Below are 15,937 nucleotides of genomic sequence, written 5' to 3' on the forward strand. Positions count from 1 at the left end.
TCAGATACCACTACATTATACGCATTTATTTTATCCTATTATCTGTATTATTATGAAATGGCTGCACCAAGGGTAGTTTAACCCCCATAGATCATTGACCGACCGGCCTATTGTCATATTATGCTACTATTAAGAAATATTCTAGTATAAATTAGAAAAGAACACGTACTTTGTCCGACCCGGTAATCGTTTCTTATCAAACGTTATATTGATTATACCTAATATTGTCTTTCACTTTGTGATGAGTAATAAGTATGATAGATTATATTATGTATAATCCGTAATCTTATATTTGATATGATGATAACAGATTTCGAGCTAACAGATTTAAACAAATAGCAACACCATCTAGTGGATAGCGGTTTAACAATTTTTTTTTTTTTAATCATTTATTCATATAATAATACAAAATAGTAAATAATAATAATAGTGTTTTACATGTATTCTCCTCGCCAAGCTACACAGCTTGTTGGCGAGATACGAGATTTAATTTAAATCCGTTGTTCCTATAAACAAAAACTATGCCATCTAGCGGCGAGTCACTAAACAAGTATTTCCTGATTTGACACTAGATGGCGCTAAAATAAAAAATACACTGAATATAAATACACGCACAAGAGCCAAACAAAAAATATTGATGATTTTATTTTAAATCTTATATACAATTCGGATAGTTACGCTAATTAGTGCTTTTCATAGTAAATATCTAGATTTAATAAATAAAACGACAGTCTTGTTTCAAAGAAAACATTTATTATCATATTATCTGTATTTGTATTAACTTATTGAACTAATCTTCGCCGCTAGAGTCTGAGTGTTGTTCAGCCACGTCTGCGGTGAAGCGGTACTCCTGATCAGCGCCGAGATACGCGTCCGACATGAAGTACAGCGTGTACGTGTGACGACCAGCCGCGCCGCAAACGAAATCTAGACGCACCTGGAAAGCAAATAACATACATAAATACATACATACATAAAATCAGGCTTTATTCTTACTGATGTAGGCCAATTGCTACGATCCTTATAAACTTCCCTGGCTTCATTTACATACACAATATCACATCGAAGGTGTATGCAATACACTTACGTTTCGCCATTAATTGATTAACATTAATTCCATGTAATAGGGGGCAAGCCTATTGTAATATACTACGTTACCAAACTTCGGGCTACTATTGAGAAATTAAAAAAAAAACGCCAAAATTTTGCCTGTCCCGCGAATCGAACACTATCAGCAGTCAGGATACACTACCGACCGCGCCACAGAGATGCTCCTGCTCCGTTTCGTCGTAGCATGATGATATATAGCCTATAGCCTTCCTCGATAAATGGGCTTTCTTACACTGAGATATTTTTTCAAATCGAACCAGTAGTACCTGAGATTAGCGCGTTCAAACAAACAAATTCTTCAGTTTTATAATATTCTTCGGTGACGCAAGCGAAGTTGCGCGGGTCAGCTAGTATCACAATAAGTATAAAAATAATAAAGATAAAGTATGTTACCTTAGCGCTGCGTGCAAGCGAGACTCTCTTGATAGACAGCAAGGTGTTCGTCTTCGGGTCCCCGATCACCACCCACCAGCCTTCCTCGCGTTTCTGTTACAACAATAACATCACATTAATATGCAGTCAGCCCACGACCACGGCGAGTGCAACCTGCGCCGAAACGTTAGGCATTTTAAGGTAAAATGCGTGTTCGCGTAAATTCCCGTATTATATTATACATTAAACATGCGATTCAGTTCACTAAAGTTATAGAGCAGTATTTAGAGGCAGTCAAAATAAAATGCTACTAATATTATAATTGCAAAAGTTTGTAATGATTGGACTTTTGTTATTCTTTCACATAAAGCTACTAAAATTATGTCTTTGACATTTCATAGAGAGAAGAAAGCCCTCTTCATAAAGAGTAGCTGATTTCACTGGGAATCAACTATCCTATTTATGTCCGGTTTCTGAGGTACATTTAGCGGTAGTTTATCTATTCAATAGCATTTAAACTCTTATTAAAAAACGCTGTTGAATAGATAAAGTACCGCTAAAAGTACCTCAGAAACTGAAGGTTATTGGAGCTACACTAAATTCAGACACGTAATAAATATGGTAGTTCTCTCACCTGCGGGAAGAACGGCGCAATAACAGGACCGACAATATCGTCCTCTCGTTCTAATGATACTTCCACCACTATCGGCTTGCCGACGCGTAGGCGACGTTCATTCTTCACCTGGAAATATAAGAATATTTTTAAATTAACGTTTTTAAACTCTCGCGACTAGTACACATAATATTATAATACAACGGGTCTTAAACGCGATTGAAAATTGAAGGTTAGGTTAGGTAAACAAATAAGGTATAATCTATACTAATATTATAAAGCTTAAGAGTTTGTTTGTTTGTTTGAACGCGCTAATCTCAGGAACTACTGGTCCGATTTAAAAAATTCTTTCACTATTAGATAGCCCATTTATCGAGGAAGGTTATAGGCTATATGTCATGACGCTACGGCCATTAAGAGCGGAGTAGTAACGAAAAATGTTACAAAAACGGGGAAAATTATGACCCACTCTCTCTTACGTGACGCAAGCGAAGTTGCGCGGGTCAGCTAGTAAGAACAATAAGTAATACTTAATTAGAATAGTTTTATTAAATAAACAGTGTGGTAAGGTCTTGTATGCAAGTAGACAAAAGTTAAAAATCTAGGCAACATTAAAAAATATCATCATCAGTCTAGCCTTTCTTCCAACTATGTTGTAGTCGGCTTCCAGTCTCACCGGATGCAGCTGAATACCAGTATTTTACATGCAGCGACTGTCTATCTGACCTCCACAACAGAGTGATAACACGATACCCTTCGGTAAGACTGGTTGTCAGACTTTCAAGCTTCTGACTACTGTTAACGACTGTTTAAAATCTTTGAAAATGACAGCCGGGACCCACAATTTAACGTGCTTCTCGAAACACGAAGGAATTCGGTATGAACAACATGGTCTACCACCTACATACCAATCTTGGCAAGCGTAGCTTAACCTGAGGGATCGATCCTTTCGGCTGTGTTTAATTGCAGCTGTGGGGAAGGAGTTAGTGAAGGCCGCAGCTCAGTACGTCGATTCTCTACCACTATCGACTACCGACAACTTGCTAGCTATCGAAATTTTGACATTTAGAATGTACTGCCAAAATATTTACTACGACGCCCGGCAGAGGCGCTGATCAGATTTTCGTACAAAATTTCTCGATGACAGTTCGGTTGTCGGTAGTCGATGGTTGTAGAGAATCGAGCTACAGGTAGGTCGGGATCACACGCAATGTCTCTATACTATGATGACCAATCTTTGGTTTAATGTATAATAGAATACGGGAATTAACGCGAACACGCATTTTACTTTACAATGCCTAACGTTTCGGCGCAGGTTGCACTCGCCGTGGTCGCAGGCTGAACACAATTAAATTCCCGTATTCTATTATACATTAAACATGCAACGCGAGAGTTTAAAAGTTATGACAATCTTTGATTTAATAAAATAAATGTACTGACCTCATAAGTAAGTTCAACGTTGGGATATCTGTTGCAGAAGCGCGCGACGTCGGCCATCTCCGTCGGTGACAGCTGCAGCAGTTTAGCGCGAGCGTTGTCCTCCAGTTCCATCACGTCGAACACTGTCTCCACACCCTGTGGGATACGTATATAAAATAAAATATTTGGACCCATCCTATTAGGATGGGTGCAAAGGCAACACACCAATCACTCTTCGAAGTTATGTGTATATCTATACTAATATTATAAAGCTGAAGAGTTTGTTTGTTTGTTTGATTGTTTGTTTGTTTGAACGCGCTTATCTCAGGAACAACTAGTTAGAAATAATTGTCCAACGGCGAAGGAAAAAATCGCAAAGAAACCTTGCGGATGTGTGCTACGAAGAAGTGCTACGGATGTGTGCTACGAAAACGTGTTACGGATGTGAGCTACGAAGACGTGTTACGGATGTAAGCTACGAAGACGTGTTACGGATGTGTTACGTATGTGTGCTACGAAGATGTGTTACGGATGTGTTCTACGAAGACGTGCTACGGATGTGTGCTAGGAAGACGTGCTACGGATGTGTGCTACGAAGACGAGGTACGGATGTGAGCTACGAAGACGTGTTACGGATGTAAGCTACGAAGACGTGTTACGGATGTGTTACGTCTGTGTGCTACGAAGATGTGTTACGGATGTGTTCTACGAAGACGTGCTACGGATGTGTGCTACGAAGAGGTGCTACGGATGTGTGCTACGAAGACGTGCTACGGATGTGTGCTACGAAGACGAGGTACGGATGGGTGCTACGTAGACCTACTACGAATGTGTGCTACGAAGACGAGGTACGGATGTGTGCCAAAATAACAAATAGGCTACTTTTCATCCCGGAATTCCCGCGGGATTGAGATTTAGACAGGAAATATTTCCACGTGGACGAAGTATCATATCATAATAATAATAATTTAATAAAAATTCTCCCTTTCCTCTCCAAGGTGCTTGAGGCCTGTGTGCACAAGCAATTAACACAGTTTGTGTTAAACAACAACCTGCTTAACCCACTTCAATCTGGGTTCAGACCAGGTCACAGCACTACATCCGCACTCCTTAAAGTGACTGGCGATATGAGGGCGGGCATGGAGGACACTAAAGTCACCGTGGTGGCTTTGGTTGATTTCTCGAACGCCTTCAATACCGTCAGTCATGATATCCTTCTTTCCATCCTTCGTCACCTGAATATATCTTCTGGTGCACTGAATTGGTTTTCCTCATATCTTAAAGGACGCCAACAGTCGGTTCACATCGGTGACTTATCATCGAGCTGGCGTGAACTCGATTCTGGCGTCCCACAAGGCGGCATCCTCTCTCCGTTACTGTTTTCTATTTTCATCAATCTTCTAACCGAAAATCTTCAGGGTGCGTATCATCTGTACGCTGATGACTTGCAACTCTACGCGCAAGGAACAGTGGAAGAGATAGCATCAGTTGTCGGCATGATCAACAGTGACCTTGAGCACATTAAGTGTTTGTCTAGGAAGTTCGGTTTGGCTGTTAACCCTGACAAATGTCAGGCTTTAGTCGTAGGCAGTCATCGCAGCATCAGTAGGCTAGGTCACCTATCAGTACCACCGGTAGTATTTGATGGCTCAATAATAGAACTGACCCCTACTGTGAAAGATCTTGGCCCTTACTTGGACTCAACTCTGAGCTGGACTGCTCAAGTATCTAACGTTTGCAAGAGGGTCACTGGTATACTGCGGGCTCTGTATCGTCTCAAAAACTTTCTCCCATCCACGACTAAAGCAATGCTTGTGCAGACCTTAATCTTTCCACTGATTGACTATGGTGATGTATGTTACTTCGACCTGAATGCAGATCTCCTCAATAAACTTGACCGCCTTCTCAACAACTGCATTCGATTCATCTTCAACCTCCGCAAGTATGATCATATATCTACATATCGCTCCCAGCTTAGGTGGCTGCCCATTCGTGAGCGACGTAATTTACGTGCACTCACGACTCTCTTCTCTTTCCTTACTTCTTCTACTCCCCCAGCCTACCTAACTCCTTACTTTCAATATCTGTGTGATAATCACAACCGTAACCTTCGTTCCTCTAATAATCTTCTTCTTCTCTGCCCTTCACACACTTCTGGGTTTGTCAACTCTTCTTTTCCTGTCCAATCTGTCTTATTGTGGAACGCGCTCCCTCTTGAAATCAGGATGTCCACTAACCGTCTTACGTTTAAGAGCAAAGTTCGGGATCTCTTGTTAAAACAAGTTGCAGAAACTTCACACTTATCATAGTTTGTATTTATGAATTATATATATATATATATTTATAAGTATTATATTTAGTTTATAGTATGTTTTTTATATCGTCTATTTAGATAATATATTGATTTATTCGTATTTAATATTTTATCATTATTAATAATTATGTATGTATATACTTATCCATATTTATGTACACTCACATGAACCATTGTTATTTATTTGTAAACCTCTTTCTCAAATTAATTTTCCTCTTTTATTATTTAAGCACCTACTTCATTTAATCTCTGCATCACCCCAAGGTAGACTGGCAGAAAATGCCTTTGGCATTAAGTCCGCCTTTATACAATTTATGTATAAGAAGTTTAAATAAATAAATAAATAAATAACTCACCTTCTCAGAGCACCTAGCGACGAGCTCCTGTGTAAAGTGGGGCAGTTGTCGTAGATACGAGTCCTTAGCCCACATGGCCTGCGTCACCATCTGGGCTAGTTCCATGGCGGCCACGGCCGGCGACAGCCATCCGCTACTGGACACGACGTCCACGCACGCTTGGATCAGACGGATCGCCTGGAAATTATAGAAATATTGTCAGTCACAGTCTTTACCAATTTCTTCCTCACAGCTGCAGTGTTCCACAGTCCCTTACCTATATCCCAGATTTCGAAACTATTCCCATTTTAAGCTTCAAAATTCCTCAATATACTTAAGATTCCCAAAGCGGGTTGTTGTCCGTCGGCCGGTTTTAAAAACATCAGCCAGATTTCTTTACAGCATGTTTTTAAGAAAGAAAACAAGTTGTATAGACCACACTGAACATGGGAAAAGGACTAGACAAGTTTTTTTTTAAGGCATTATAAGGTGAAATGCGTGTTTGCGTTTATTTTCGTATTCTATTACACATTAAAACAATACAAGGGAGAACAAAGTCTTAGTCAAGCTACAACGTCAAGCGCGTACCTTGGTGAGCACGAGCGCGGTATCGGCCTGTAGTTCAGCCGGCAGCTGCATGCGCGACAGGTGCGCCTGCAGCAGCACGTGCGCCTTGACGTGCGCGTCGTTGTACTTCACCGCGCCGCCCGATGCTGCCGCCGGCTTGTGCGGGACCCTGGGGGGGGAGGGGAGCATTAGGGACTACTCACATTTATTCAGCTTTTTGGACACATATATTCAGCTTTTATCAGCCGCGTAAGAATGACAAAAAGGCCGCGTTCAACGGTGAAAACGGCGGAATGTGACAGAACAGCGCTGAACTCTTTCTATAGCACGCGTAAGCATGCGTAAGTATGCGTAAGCACGCGTATGATAAAAACACACTTTTCTACTCATTTGCCACAAAAGCTAAATCAACGCGGAAAGCTGTAAGGCGTTCACGTTTCCATAAAAAAACGCTATTTTCTATGGATATAAGCTAAATAGAGCTGAATAAATATGATAAACATGTAAGTAATCCTAAGTGTGACCAAAATCGTGACGCAGTCATTCTATAGATGGGTGACCGCATAGTGGTATTTGGGCAGGACATCTCCGTGCTTCAGAAGGCACATAAAAAGTCGGTCCCGGTTGTCAATTAAGTTAACAGTCGTTAAGCCACGCTAAAGGCCTTCAGGCTTGAACAACTTTGACACTAGATTGACCACTAACCATACGATAAAAAGAATATGCGCTAGTCCTTATAGTATAAAACTCACTTGGCCGCCAATGCCTTGATGATATTCTCCTCGCGATGCCTGATGCTGAGCTCGGAGTACTCCGCAGCCGAGGATATGATCTCCAGCAGACCTCGGATCTTCGTCTTGTTGGTTAAAGACAAGCTGAATAATTCTGTCAAAAAAAAATATACATAAATATACTCGTAAAAAATAATGTATACTAATATTATAAAGCTGAAGAGTTAGTTTGTTTGTCTCAGGAACTACTGGTCCGATTTGAAAAATTCTTTCAGTGTAAGAAAGCCCATTTATCTAGGAAGTTGCGCGGGTCAGCTAGTGGGTAAAAAAAAGCAATATTTTTGTTGCTAATCTTGCAGAAAAAATATCTTTGACGGTCGTCAACAGTAGTCAGAAGCTTGAAAGTCTGATAAGCAGTCTGACCGAAGGGTTTTGTGTTATAACGGTGGTAACCCTATTGTGGAGGTCCGATAGACAATCGCTCTGTAAAATCCTAGACTGGAAGTCGACATAGTTTGAAAGAAAGGCTAGACTGAATAAAATTATTTATCATTTGAACTCACCTATCGTAGTATAGTTGATATAATAATAGCTGGCGATCATGCCGAGGTTGAGCGGCTGTACGTCCATGTCATCCTCGATGGCGATGCACTTGGACTGCTCCAGGTCCGTCAGGGTCGTCTCCACCAGCTCGGACAGGTGGTCTGAGAGATGTCTGCCAACAAAAATATACTTTATTACATACTACTTGTGTAGTGTTGTGGAGGTCAGATAGACAGTCGCTCCATGTAAAATACTGGTATTCAGCTGCATCCGGTGAGACTGGAAGCCGACTCTAGTTTGGAAAAAGAGCTAAGCAGATTATATATATTATATATACATACTAGCGGACCCGACAGACGTTTTCCTGTCTACACGTCAAAAAAACATCAAAAATGTGAATCTAAATCATTCTCAGATCCCCTTGAACACACACAAAAAAAATCATCAAAATCGGTCCTGTCGTTTAAGAGAAGTTCAGTGACATCTTATCTTATCTTATCTTAGGGGTGGGGGTGCCAGTTAATGCCTGGCTGACACTTCGACCATTCCTGATCCTTTGTGTCACCCCCTCCTTTGCTACTCTAGACGTTGGGGGGCAGGGCAAAACTTATCAGTTTTGCTATGCACCCCACCGGAAGCAGCCTGTAGTCTTCTGGTTTAGGGTAACCGCATCCTAGAAGATCCATTCTTTTCCTTCCTAAAGCATCACACTCGCACAGTATGTGTTTCATGGTTTCTGCTTCTTCATTGCAGTGCCTGCATTTGGGGTCATCTGTGGCTCCTATTTTGTTTAACATGTAGTTCGTGCCGTAGTGTCCTGTGAAAGCACCAAGTATTTTCTTGATGCTGTCTTTGCTGAGGTTTATTAGGTTATTACTCCAGCTTTTGTTGACGTTATTTATGAACAGTTTCGAATGGGTTAGTCCAGATATGGCTTTCCATTCTTTCAGATGCTGGTCCCTGGTGAAGTTGGTTATTGCCAGTTTGACTGTCGCATCAGGTAGTCCAATTATTGGTTCTGGACCTATTGGGAGTGATTCTGATCCTTTCCGTGCAAGTTCATCAGCTTTCTCATTCCCATCTATGCCAGCGTGGCCTGGTACCCAAACTAGCCTAACTTTGTTTGTTCGGCCTACCTTGTTCAGGTTCTTTATGCAATTCAGTACAAGTCCCGAATTGACCTTAAAACAGCAGAGAGCTTTAATAGCTGCTTGACTGTCGCTGAGTATATAAATGTCGCGATTTTTTGTATCTCGTTTTATAATCTCTTGGGTGCATTCGATGATTGCGTGTACTTCTGCTTGGAAGACTGAAGCATATCTGCCTAGGCTAGTACTTATGCTGCAGTCCTCCGAGACCTGCTCCTGTGCCGTTCTGCATTTTGGAGCCATCGGTGTACCATATCTGTCTCGATTTGGTTTGTGTGTAGAGACCTTGACTCCATTCTTCTCTCGTCGGAATCGTCATCTTAAAGTTTCTGTGAGTGACTAGTATTGTCTGTATTTTGTCAGAGTTCATATCTAGCATCTCTTTTAGATGAGGTTTTATGCCCATGTTTGTATGGTTGCACGTCATCATCTTCCTTGTCCCGAGGTTTGCATCTTTGAGTCTTTTCAACGCATTGATTGCCTCTCTTTGGACTGTAAGGTGCAATGGAGTGATTCCAAGTAAGGTTTCCATTGTTCAGTGACATACACACTTACAGAAGAATTATATATATATATAAAGATATCTTGAGCAGTGATGACCGAGTGGTATAAGTTGGTAACTCCCATACATGGTTGATAGTTTAAACCCGAGACAACACACCAATCACTTTTGTATAGTTCTTTTGCGTCGACATTATGACATAAAAAAACTTTCTTTAATACATAAATATAAAATCAAATAAAATTAAATAGCTTTATAATGTATTTATGAATAAAAGGGATAGTGTTTATTATTTTTTTTTTACAGACAACACCCGCACTAAGAATTGCTCTTGTGTCGCGGGGACTTTTACAAACATACAAACAACGGACACAAAGCACAACCAGACCCGAAACAATTATTTGTGGACAAATAATTGCTCCGTGTGGGAATCGAACCCACGACCTCCCGTTGCAGTGGTATCGGCGTGGTAACCTAAACCACTGCTTTATTGTGAAAAAGTCTTACCTGTGAGTGACTCCCTGCAAATTATAATAGTTAGGATTCTGCGTCAGCCGTCTGTACAAGAAGGTCCATGTCAGATAGTCTACAGCGTCCTGCTTGTTCTCTATGGTCTTCGTCACGATCTCCGCGTTCATGTGGTCGTGTAGTCTATGGTCTAAGTGACTCTGTGGACAAAAAACCAAAATTATACATACATACATAATATCACGCCTTTTTCCCAGCGTAGGCAAGTAGTATTAGCTAGACTAGGAGCTCGTGGCTTAGTTAACAACAGCCGCGCGGGTCGATCACTGAGATTAAGCAACGCTTGCCGAGGTTGTTCTATAGATGGGTGACCATTTTATATATATCGAGTTCCTCCGTGTTTCGGAAGGCACGTTAAATTGTGGGTACCGGCTGTCAATTTCAAAGATCTTTGACAGTCGTTAACAGTAGTCACAAGATTGAAAGTCTGACAACCAGTCTTACCGAAGGGTATCGTGTTATGAACCAGGTAACTGTGTTGTGGAGGTCAGATAGACAGTCTCTACATGTAAAATACTGGTATTCAGTTGCATCCAGTGAGAAAGACTGAGCTGATAAGCCTGAGCAACCTCGGTATATTATAAACTGAGAGATCGATCTGAGCGGCTATTGGTACTTAGCCGCGGGTGGCAGCAGTGGTTTAGGTCGCCATGCCGCTACCATTGCGTCGGGAGGTCGTGGGTTCGATTCCACAGTCGTTATGTATGTGTGTATGTAGGTAACTGCCTCTGTGGCGCGGTCGGTACTATATGCGTCTGCCGTGCGAGAGGTCTCGGGTTCGAATCCTGGGTCGGACCAAAAAGTATTTTCTGAGATTTTCTGTTAAGAATTTCTTAGAGATTGCCCGGAGTTGGGAAGTTGAGGTCGAAGACCTCCGTGCCTCGGAGAGCACGTAAAGCCGTCGGTTCAGCGCTTATCCTGTCACTGGTCGTGTCGGTTATCCGTCCCACCGGACTATGAGAGTGATGGAATAGAGAGTGTACCTGTGTATTGTGCACACACTTGGACACTATAGACAAAGTCCTGCACAGATGGCCAGTTTCAATGAAACTGACTGATATCGGCTAGGAGGACTATACCTCTAGCGGCAGGCAGTCGTTGAGCAGCTTGGTGAAGAAGGTCTTGTGGTGCGCCACGCACATGAGCACGGCCACGGCGCTGTCGTCGTCCAGTGTGTATGTGTGTATGTGTGTATGTAGGTACCTCTAGCGGCAGGCAGTCGTTGAGCAGCTTGGTGAAGAAGGTCTTGTGGTGCGCCACGCACATGAGCACGGCCACGGCGCTGTCGTCGTCCAGTGTGTATGTGTGTATGTGTGTATGTAGGTACCTCTAGCGGCAGGCAGTCGTTGAGCAGCTTGGTGAAGAAGGTCTTGTGGTGCGCCACGCACATGAGCACGGCCACGGCGCTGTCGTCGTCCAGTGTGTATGTGTGTATGTGTGTATGTAGGTACCTCTAGCGGCAGGCAGTCGTTGAGCAGCTTGGTGAAGAAGGTCTTGTGGTGCGCCACGCACATGAGCACGGCCACGGCGCTGTCGTCGTCCAGCGTGTATGTGTGTGTGTGTGTGTGTGTATGTGTGTACGTGTGTATGTTGGTACCTCTAGCGGCAGGCAGTCGTTGAGCAGCTTGGTGAAGAAGGTCTTGTGGTGCGCCACGCACATGAGCACGGCCACGGCGCTGTCGTCGTCCAGTGTGTATGTGTGTATGTGTGTATGTAGGTACCTCTAGCGGCAGGCAGTCGTTGAGCAGCTTGGTGAAGAAGGTCTTGTGGTGCGCCACGCACATGAGCACGGCCACGGCGCTGTCGTCGTCCTGTGTGTATGTGTGTATGTGTGTATGTAGGTACCTCTAGCGGCAGGCAGTCGTTGAGCAGCTTGGTGAAGAAGGTCTTGTGGTGCGCCACGCACATGAGCACGGCCACGGCGCTGTCGTCGTCCAGCGTGTATGTGTGTGTATGTGTGTGTGTGTGTGTGTATGTGTGTACGTGTGTATGTAGGTACCTCTAGCGGCAGGCAGTCGTTGAGCAGCTTGGTGAAGAAGGTCTTGTGGTGCGCCACGCACATGAGCACGGCCACGGCGCTGTCGTCGTCCAGTGTGTATGTGTGTATGTGTGTATGTAGGTACCTCTAGCGGCAGGCAGTCGTTGAGCAGCTTGGTGAAGAAGGTCTTGTGGTGCGCCACGCACATGAGCACGGCCACGGCGCTGTCGTCGTCCAGTGTGTATGTGTGTATGTGTGTATGTAGGTACCTCTAGCGGCAGGCAGTCGTTGAGCAGCTTGGTGAAGAAGGTCTTGTGGTGCGCCACGCACATGAGCACGGCCACGGCGCTGTCGTCGTCCAGTGTGTATGTGTGTATGTGTGTATGTAGGTACCTCTAGCGGCAGGCAGTCGTTGAGCAGCTTGGTGAAGAAGGTCTTGTGGTGCGCCACGCACATGAGCACGGCCACGGCGCTGTCGTCGTCCAGTGTGTATGTGTGTATGTGTGTATGTAGGTACCTCTAGCGGCAGGCAGTCGTTGAGCAGCTTGGTGAAGAAGGTCTTGTGGTGCGCCACGCACATGAGCACGGCCACGGCGCTGTCGTCGTCCAGCGTGTATGTGTGTGTATGTGTGTGTGTGTGTGTGTATGTGTGTACGTGTGTATGTAGGTACCTCTAGCGGCAGGCAGTCGTTGAGCAGCTTGGTGAAGAAGGTCTTGTGGTGCGCCACGCACATGAGCACGGCCACGGCGCTGTCGTCGTCCAGTGTGTATGTGTGTATGTGTGTATGTAGGTACCTCTAGCGGCAGGCAGTCGTTGAGCAGCTTGGTGAAGAAGGTCTTGTGGTGCGCCACGCACATGAGCACGGCCACGGCGCTGTCGTCGTCCAGCGTGTATGTGTGTGTGTGTGTGTGTGTATGTGTGTACGTGTGTATGTTGGTACCTCTAGCGGCAGGCAGTCGTTGAGCAGCTTGGTGAAGAAGGTCTTGTGGTGCGCCACGCACATGAGCACGGCCACGGCGCTGTCGTCGTCCAGTGTGTATGTGTGTATGTGTGTATGTAGGTACCTCTAGCGGCAGGCAGTCGTTGAGCAGCTTGGTGAAGAAGGTCTTGTGGTGCGCCACGCACATGAGCACGGCCACGGCGCTGTCGTCGTCCAGCGTGTATGTGTGTGTGTGTGTGTGTGTATGTGTGTACGTGTGTATGTTGGTACCTCTAGCGGCAGGCAGTCGTTGAGCAGCTTGGTGAAGAAGGTCTTGTGGTGCGCCACGCACATGAGCACGGCCACGGCGCTGTCGTCGTCCAGCGTGTATGTGTGTGTATGTGTGTGTGTGTGTGTGTATGTGTGTACGTGTGTATGTAGGTACCTCTAGCGGCAGGCAGTCGTTGAGCAGCTTGGTGAAGAAGGTCTTGTGGTGCGCCACGCACATGAGCACGGCCACGGCGCTGTCGTCGTCCAGTGTGTATGTGTGTATGTGTGTATGTAGGTACCTCTAGCGGCAGGCAGTCGTTGAGCAGCTTGGTGAAGAAGGTCTTGTGGTGCGCCACGCACATGAGCACGGCCACGGCGCTGTCGTCGTCCAGTGTGTATGTGTGTATGTGTGTATGTAGGTACCTCTAGCGGCAGGCAGTCGTTGAGCAGCTTGGTGAAGAAGGTCTTGTGGTGCGCCACGCACATGAGCACGGCCACGGCGCTGTCGTCGTCCAGCGTGTATGTGTGTGTGTGTGTGTGTGTATGTGTGTACGTGTGTATGTTGGTACCTCTAGCGGCAGGCAGTCGTTGAGCAGCTTGGTGAAGAAGGTCTTGTGGTGCGCCACGCACATGAGCACGGCCACGGCGCTGTCGTCGTCCAGCGTGTATGTGTGTGTATGTGTGTGTGTGTGTGTGTGTGTGTGTGTATGTGTGTACGTGTGTATGTAGGTACCTCTAGCGGCAGGCAGTCGTTGAGCAGCTTGGTGAAGAAGGTCTTGTGGTGCGCCACGCACATGAGCACGGCCACGGCGCTGTCGTCGTCCAGTGTGTATGTGTGTATGTGTGTATGTAGGTACCTCTAGCGGCAGGCAGTCGTTGAGCAGCTTGGTGAAGAAGGTCTTGTGGTGCGCCACGCACATGAGCACGGCCACGGCGCTGTCGTCGTCCAGTGTGTATGTGTGTATGTGTGTATGTAGGTACCTCTAGCGGCAGGCAGTCGTTGAGCAGCTTGGTGAAGAAGGTCTTGTGGTGCGCCACGCACATGAGCACGGCCACGGCGCTGTCGTCGTCCAGTGTGTATGTGTGTATGTGTGTATGTAGGTACCTCTAGCGGCAGGCAGTCGTTGAGCAGCTTGGTGAAGAAGGTCTTGTGGTGCGCCACGCACATGAGCACGGCCACGGCGCTGTCGTCGTCCAGTGTGTATGTGTGTATGTGTGTATGTAGGTACCTCTAGCGGCAGGCAGTCGTTGAGCAGCTTGGTGAAGAAGGTCTTGTGGTGCGCCACGCACATGAGCACGGCCACGGCGCTGTCGTCGTCCAGTGTGTATGTGTGTATGTGTGTATGTAGGTACCTCTAGCGGCAGGCAGTCGTTGAGCAGCTTGGTGAAGAAGGTCTTGTGGTGCGCCACGCACATGAGCACGGCCACGGCGCTGTCGTCGTCCAGTGTGTATGTGTGTATGTGTGTATGTAGGTACCTCTAGCGGCAGGCAGTCGTTGAGCAGCTTGGTGAAGAAGGTCTTGTGGTGCGCCACGCACATGAGCACGGCCACGGCGCTGTCGTCGTCCAGCGGGCGGCAGGCGCGGCCCACCATCTGCAGCACCGTCGTGATGGGGTACTGCTCGTACGCGTGTAGCTTGCCGTTGTAACTGTACGGACACAATAAAATACCCATATAAATAAATATCCTTGGGCAACTCACACAGCAGGCCACGAAAACGTGGGTGCGATGACTTGGACACCTATTTGGAGAGAAACCGGTGGAAGATTTTGGGGGAGACCTTTGCCCAACAATGGGACAGTACAGGTTAATAGATAAAAAAAGAACTCACACGATAGACACCGACCACTGACCACCTTGAATCGAGTCGTGTGTGTCATATCACGCTTTGTGTCAAGTCCAGTCGAGTGTGTCACCATGATGTGTCGTGTCTTGCTCATGTCGAGTAGCCTTGTGTCGAGTCGTGTCTAGTCTTCTTGAGCCGCGACAAGTCGAGTCTAGTCGTGTCATGTCAAGACTACTCGTGTCTGATGCTCTGGTGTCGTGTCGTGCCGTGTCGTGTCCACTCGTGTCGTGCTGAGACGCACGAAGCTGTCGCCTTGCGTCGCGACGTCTGGCGGTGCATCTTGTGCCGCGTCGACAGGTGCCCCGTCGACTTGTGTCGTGTCGTGTCGTGTCGCGTCTTCTAGAGTTACATTGTGTCGTGTCGTCTGGTGTTGTCTTGCGTCGTGTCGTCTAGAGTAGTCTTGTGTCGTGTCGTCTTGTGTCGTGTCGTCTAGATTTACTTAGTGTCGTGTCGTCTAGTGTCGTCTTGTGTCGTGTCGTATAGTGTTACATTGTCGTGTCGAGCGTGTGTCGTCTAGCGTCGTGTCGTGTCGTCTAGCGTCGTGTCGTCTAGCGTCGTGTCGTCTAGCGTCGTGTGTCGTGTCGTCTAGCGTCGTGTCGTCTAGCGTCGTGTCGTCTAGCGTCGTGTGTCGTGTCGTCGTGTGTCGTGGCGTCTTGTGTCGTATTCTGTGTCGTGTCGTCTTGTGTTGTGTCGTTCTGTGTCGTGTCGTTTTGTGTCTTGTCACGTGTCGTCTTGTGACG

At 45.8% G+C, this 15,937-nt stretch overlaps 1 protein-coding gene across 1 annotated transcript in view; it reads right to left on the reverse strand.

Annotated features, from left to right (window-relative positions):
- Positions 1–733: 733 nt before the first annotated feature.
- The window catches only part of Brr2 (U5 small nuclear ribonucleoprotein l(3)72Ab), a 51,009-nt gene continuing 35,805 nt past the window's right edge, over positions 734–15,937 (reverse strand). The window contains exons 33-42 of the mRNA XM_076132867.1: positions 14,828–14,999; positions 10,162–10,322; positions 8,025–8,176; positions 7,483–7,615; positions 6,752–6,899; positions 6,185–6,361; positions 3,536–3,670; positions 2,117–2,224; positions 1,504–1,596; positions 734–937 (exon numbers count right to left, since the gene is read on the reverse strand). Of these exons, the coding sequence (XP_075988982.1) occupies positions 791–937; positions 1,504–1,596; positions 2,117–2,224; positions 3,536–3,670; positions 6,185–6,361; positions 6,752–6,899; positions 7,483–7,615; positions 8,025–8,176; positions 10,162–10,322; positions 14,828–14,999 (1,426 nt within the window). The 3' untranslated portion in view covers positions 734–790. The remainder of the gene's footprint in view (positions 938–1,503; positions 1,597–2,116; positions 2,225–3,535; positions 3,671–6,184; positions 6,362–6,751; positions 6,900–7,482; positions 7,616–8,024; positions 8,177–10,161; positions 10,323–14,827; positions 15,000–15,937) is intronic.

Source organism: Anticarsia gemmatalis, chromosome 29 (genome assembly GCF_050436995.1).
Source record: "Anticarsia gemmatalis isolate Benzon Research Colony breed Stoneville strain chromosome 29, ilAntGemm2 primary, whole genome shotgun sequence".
Taxonomy (NCBI): domain Eukaryota; kingdom Metazoa; phylum Arthropoda; class Insecta; order Lepidoptera; family Erebidae; genus Anticarsia; species Anticarsia gemmatalis.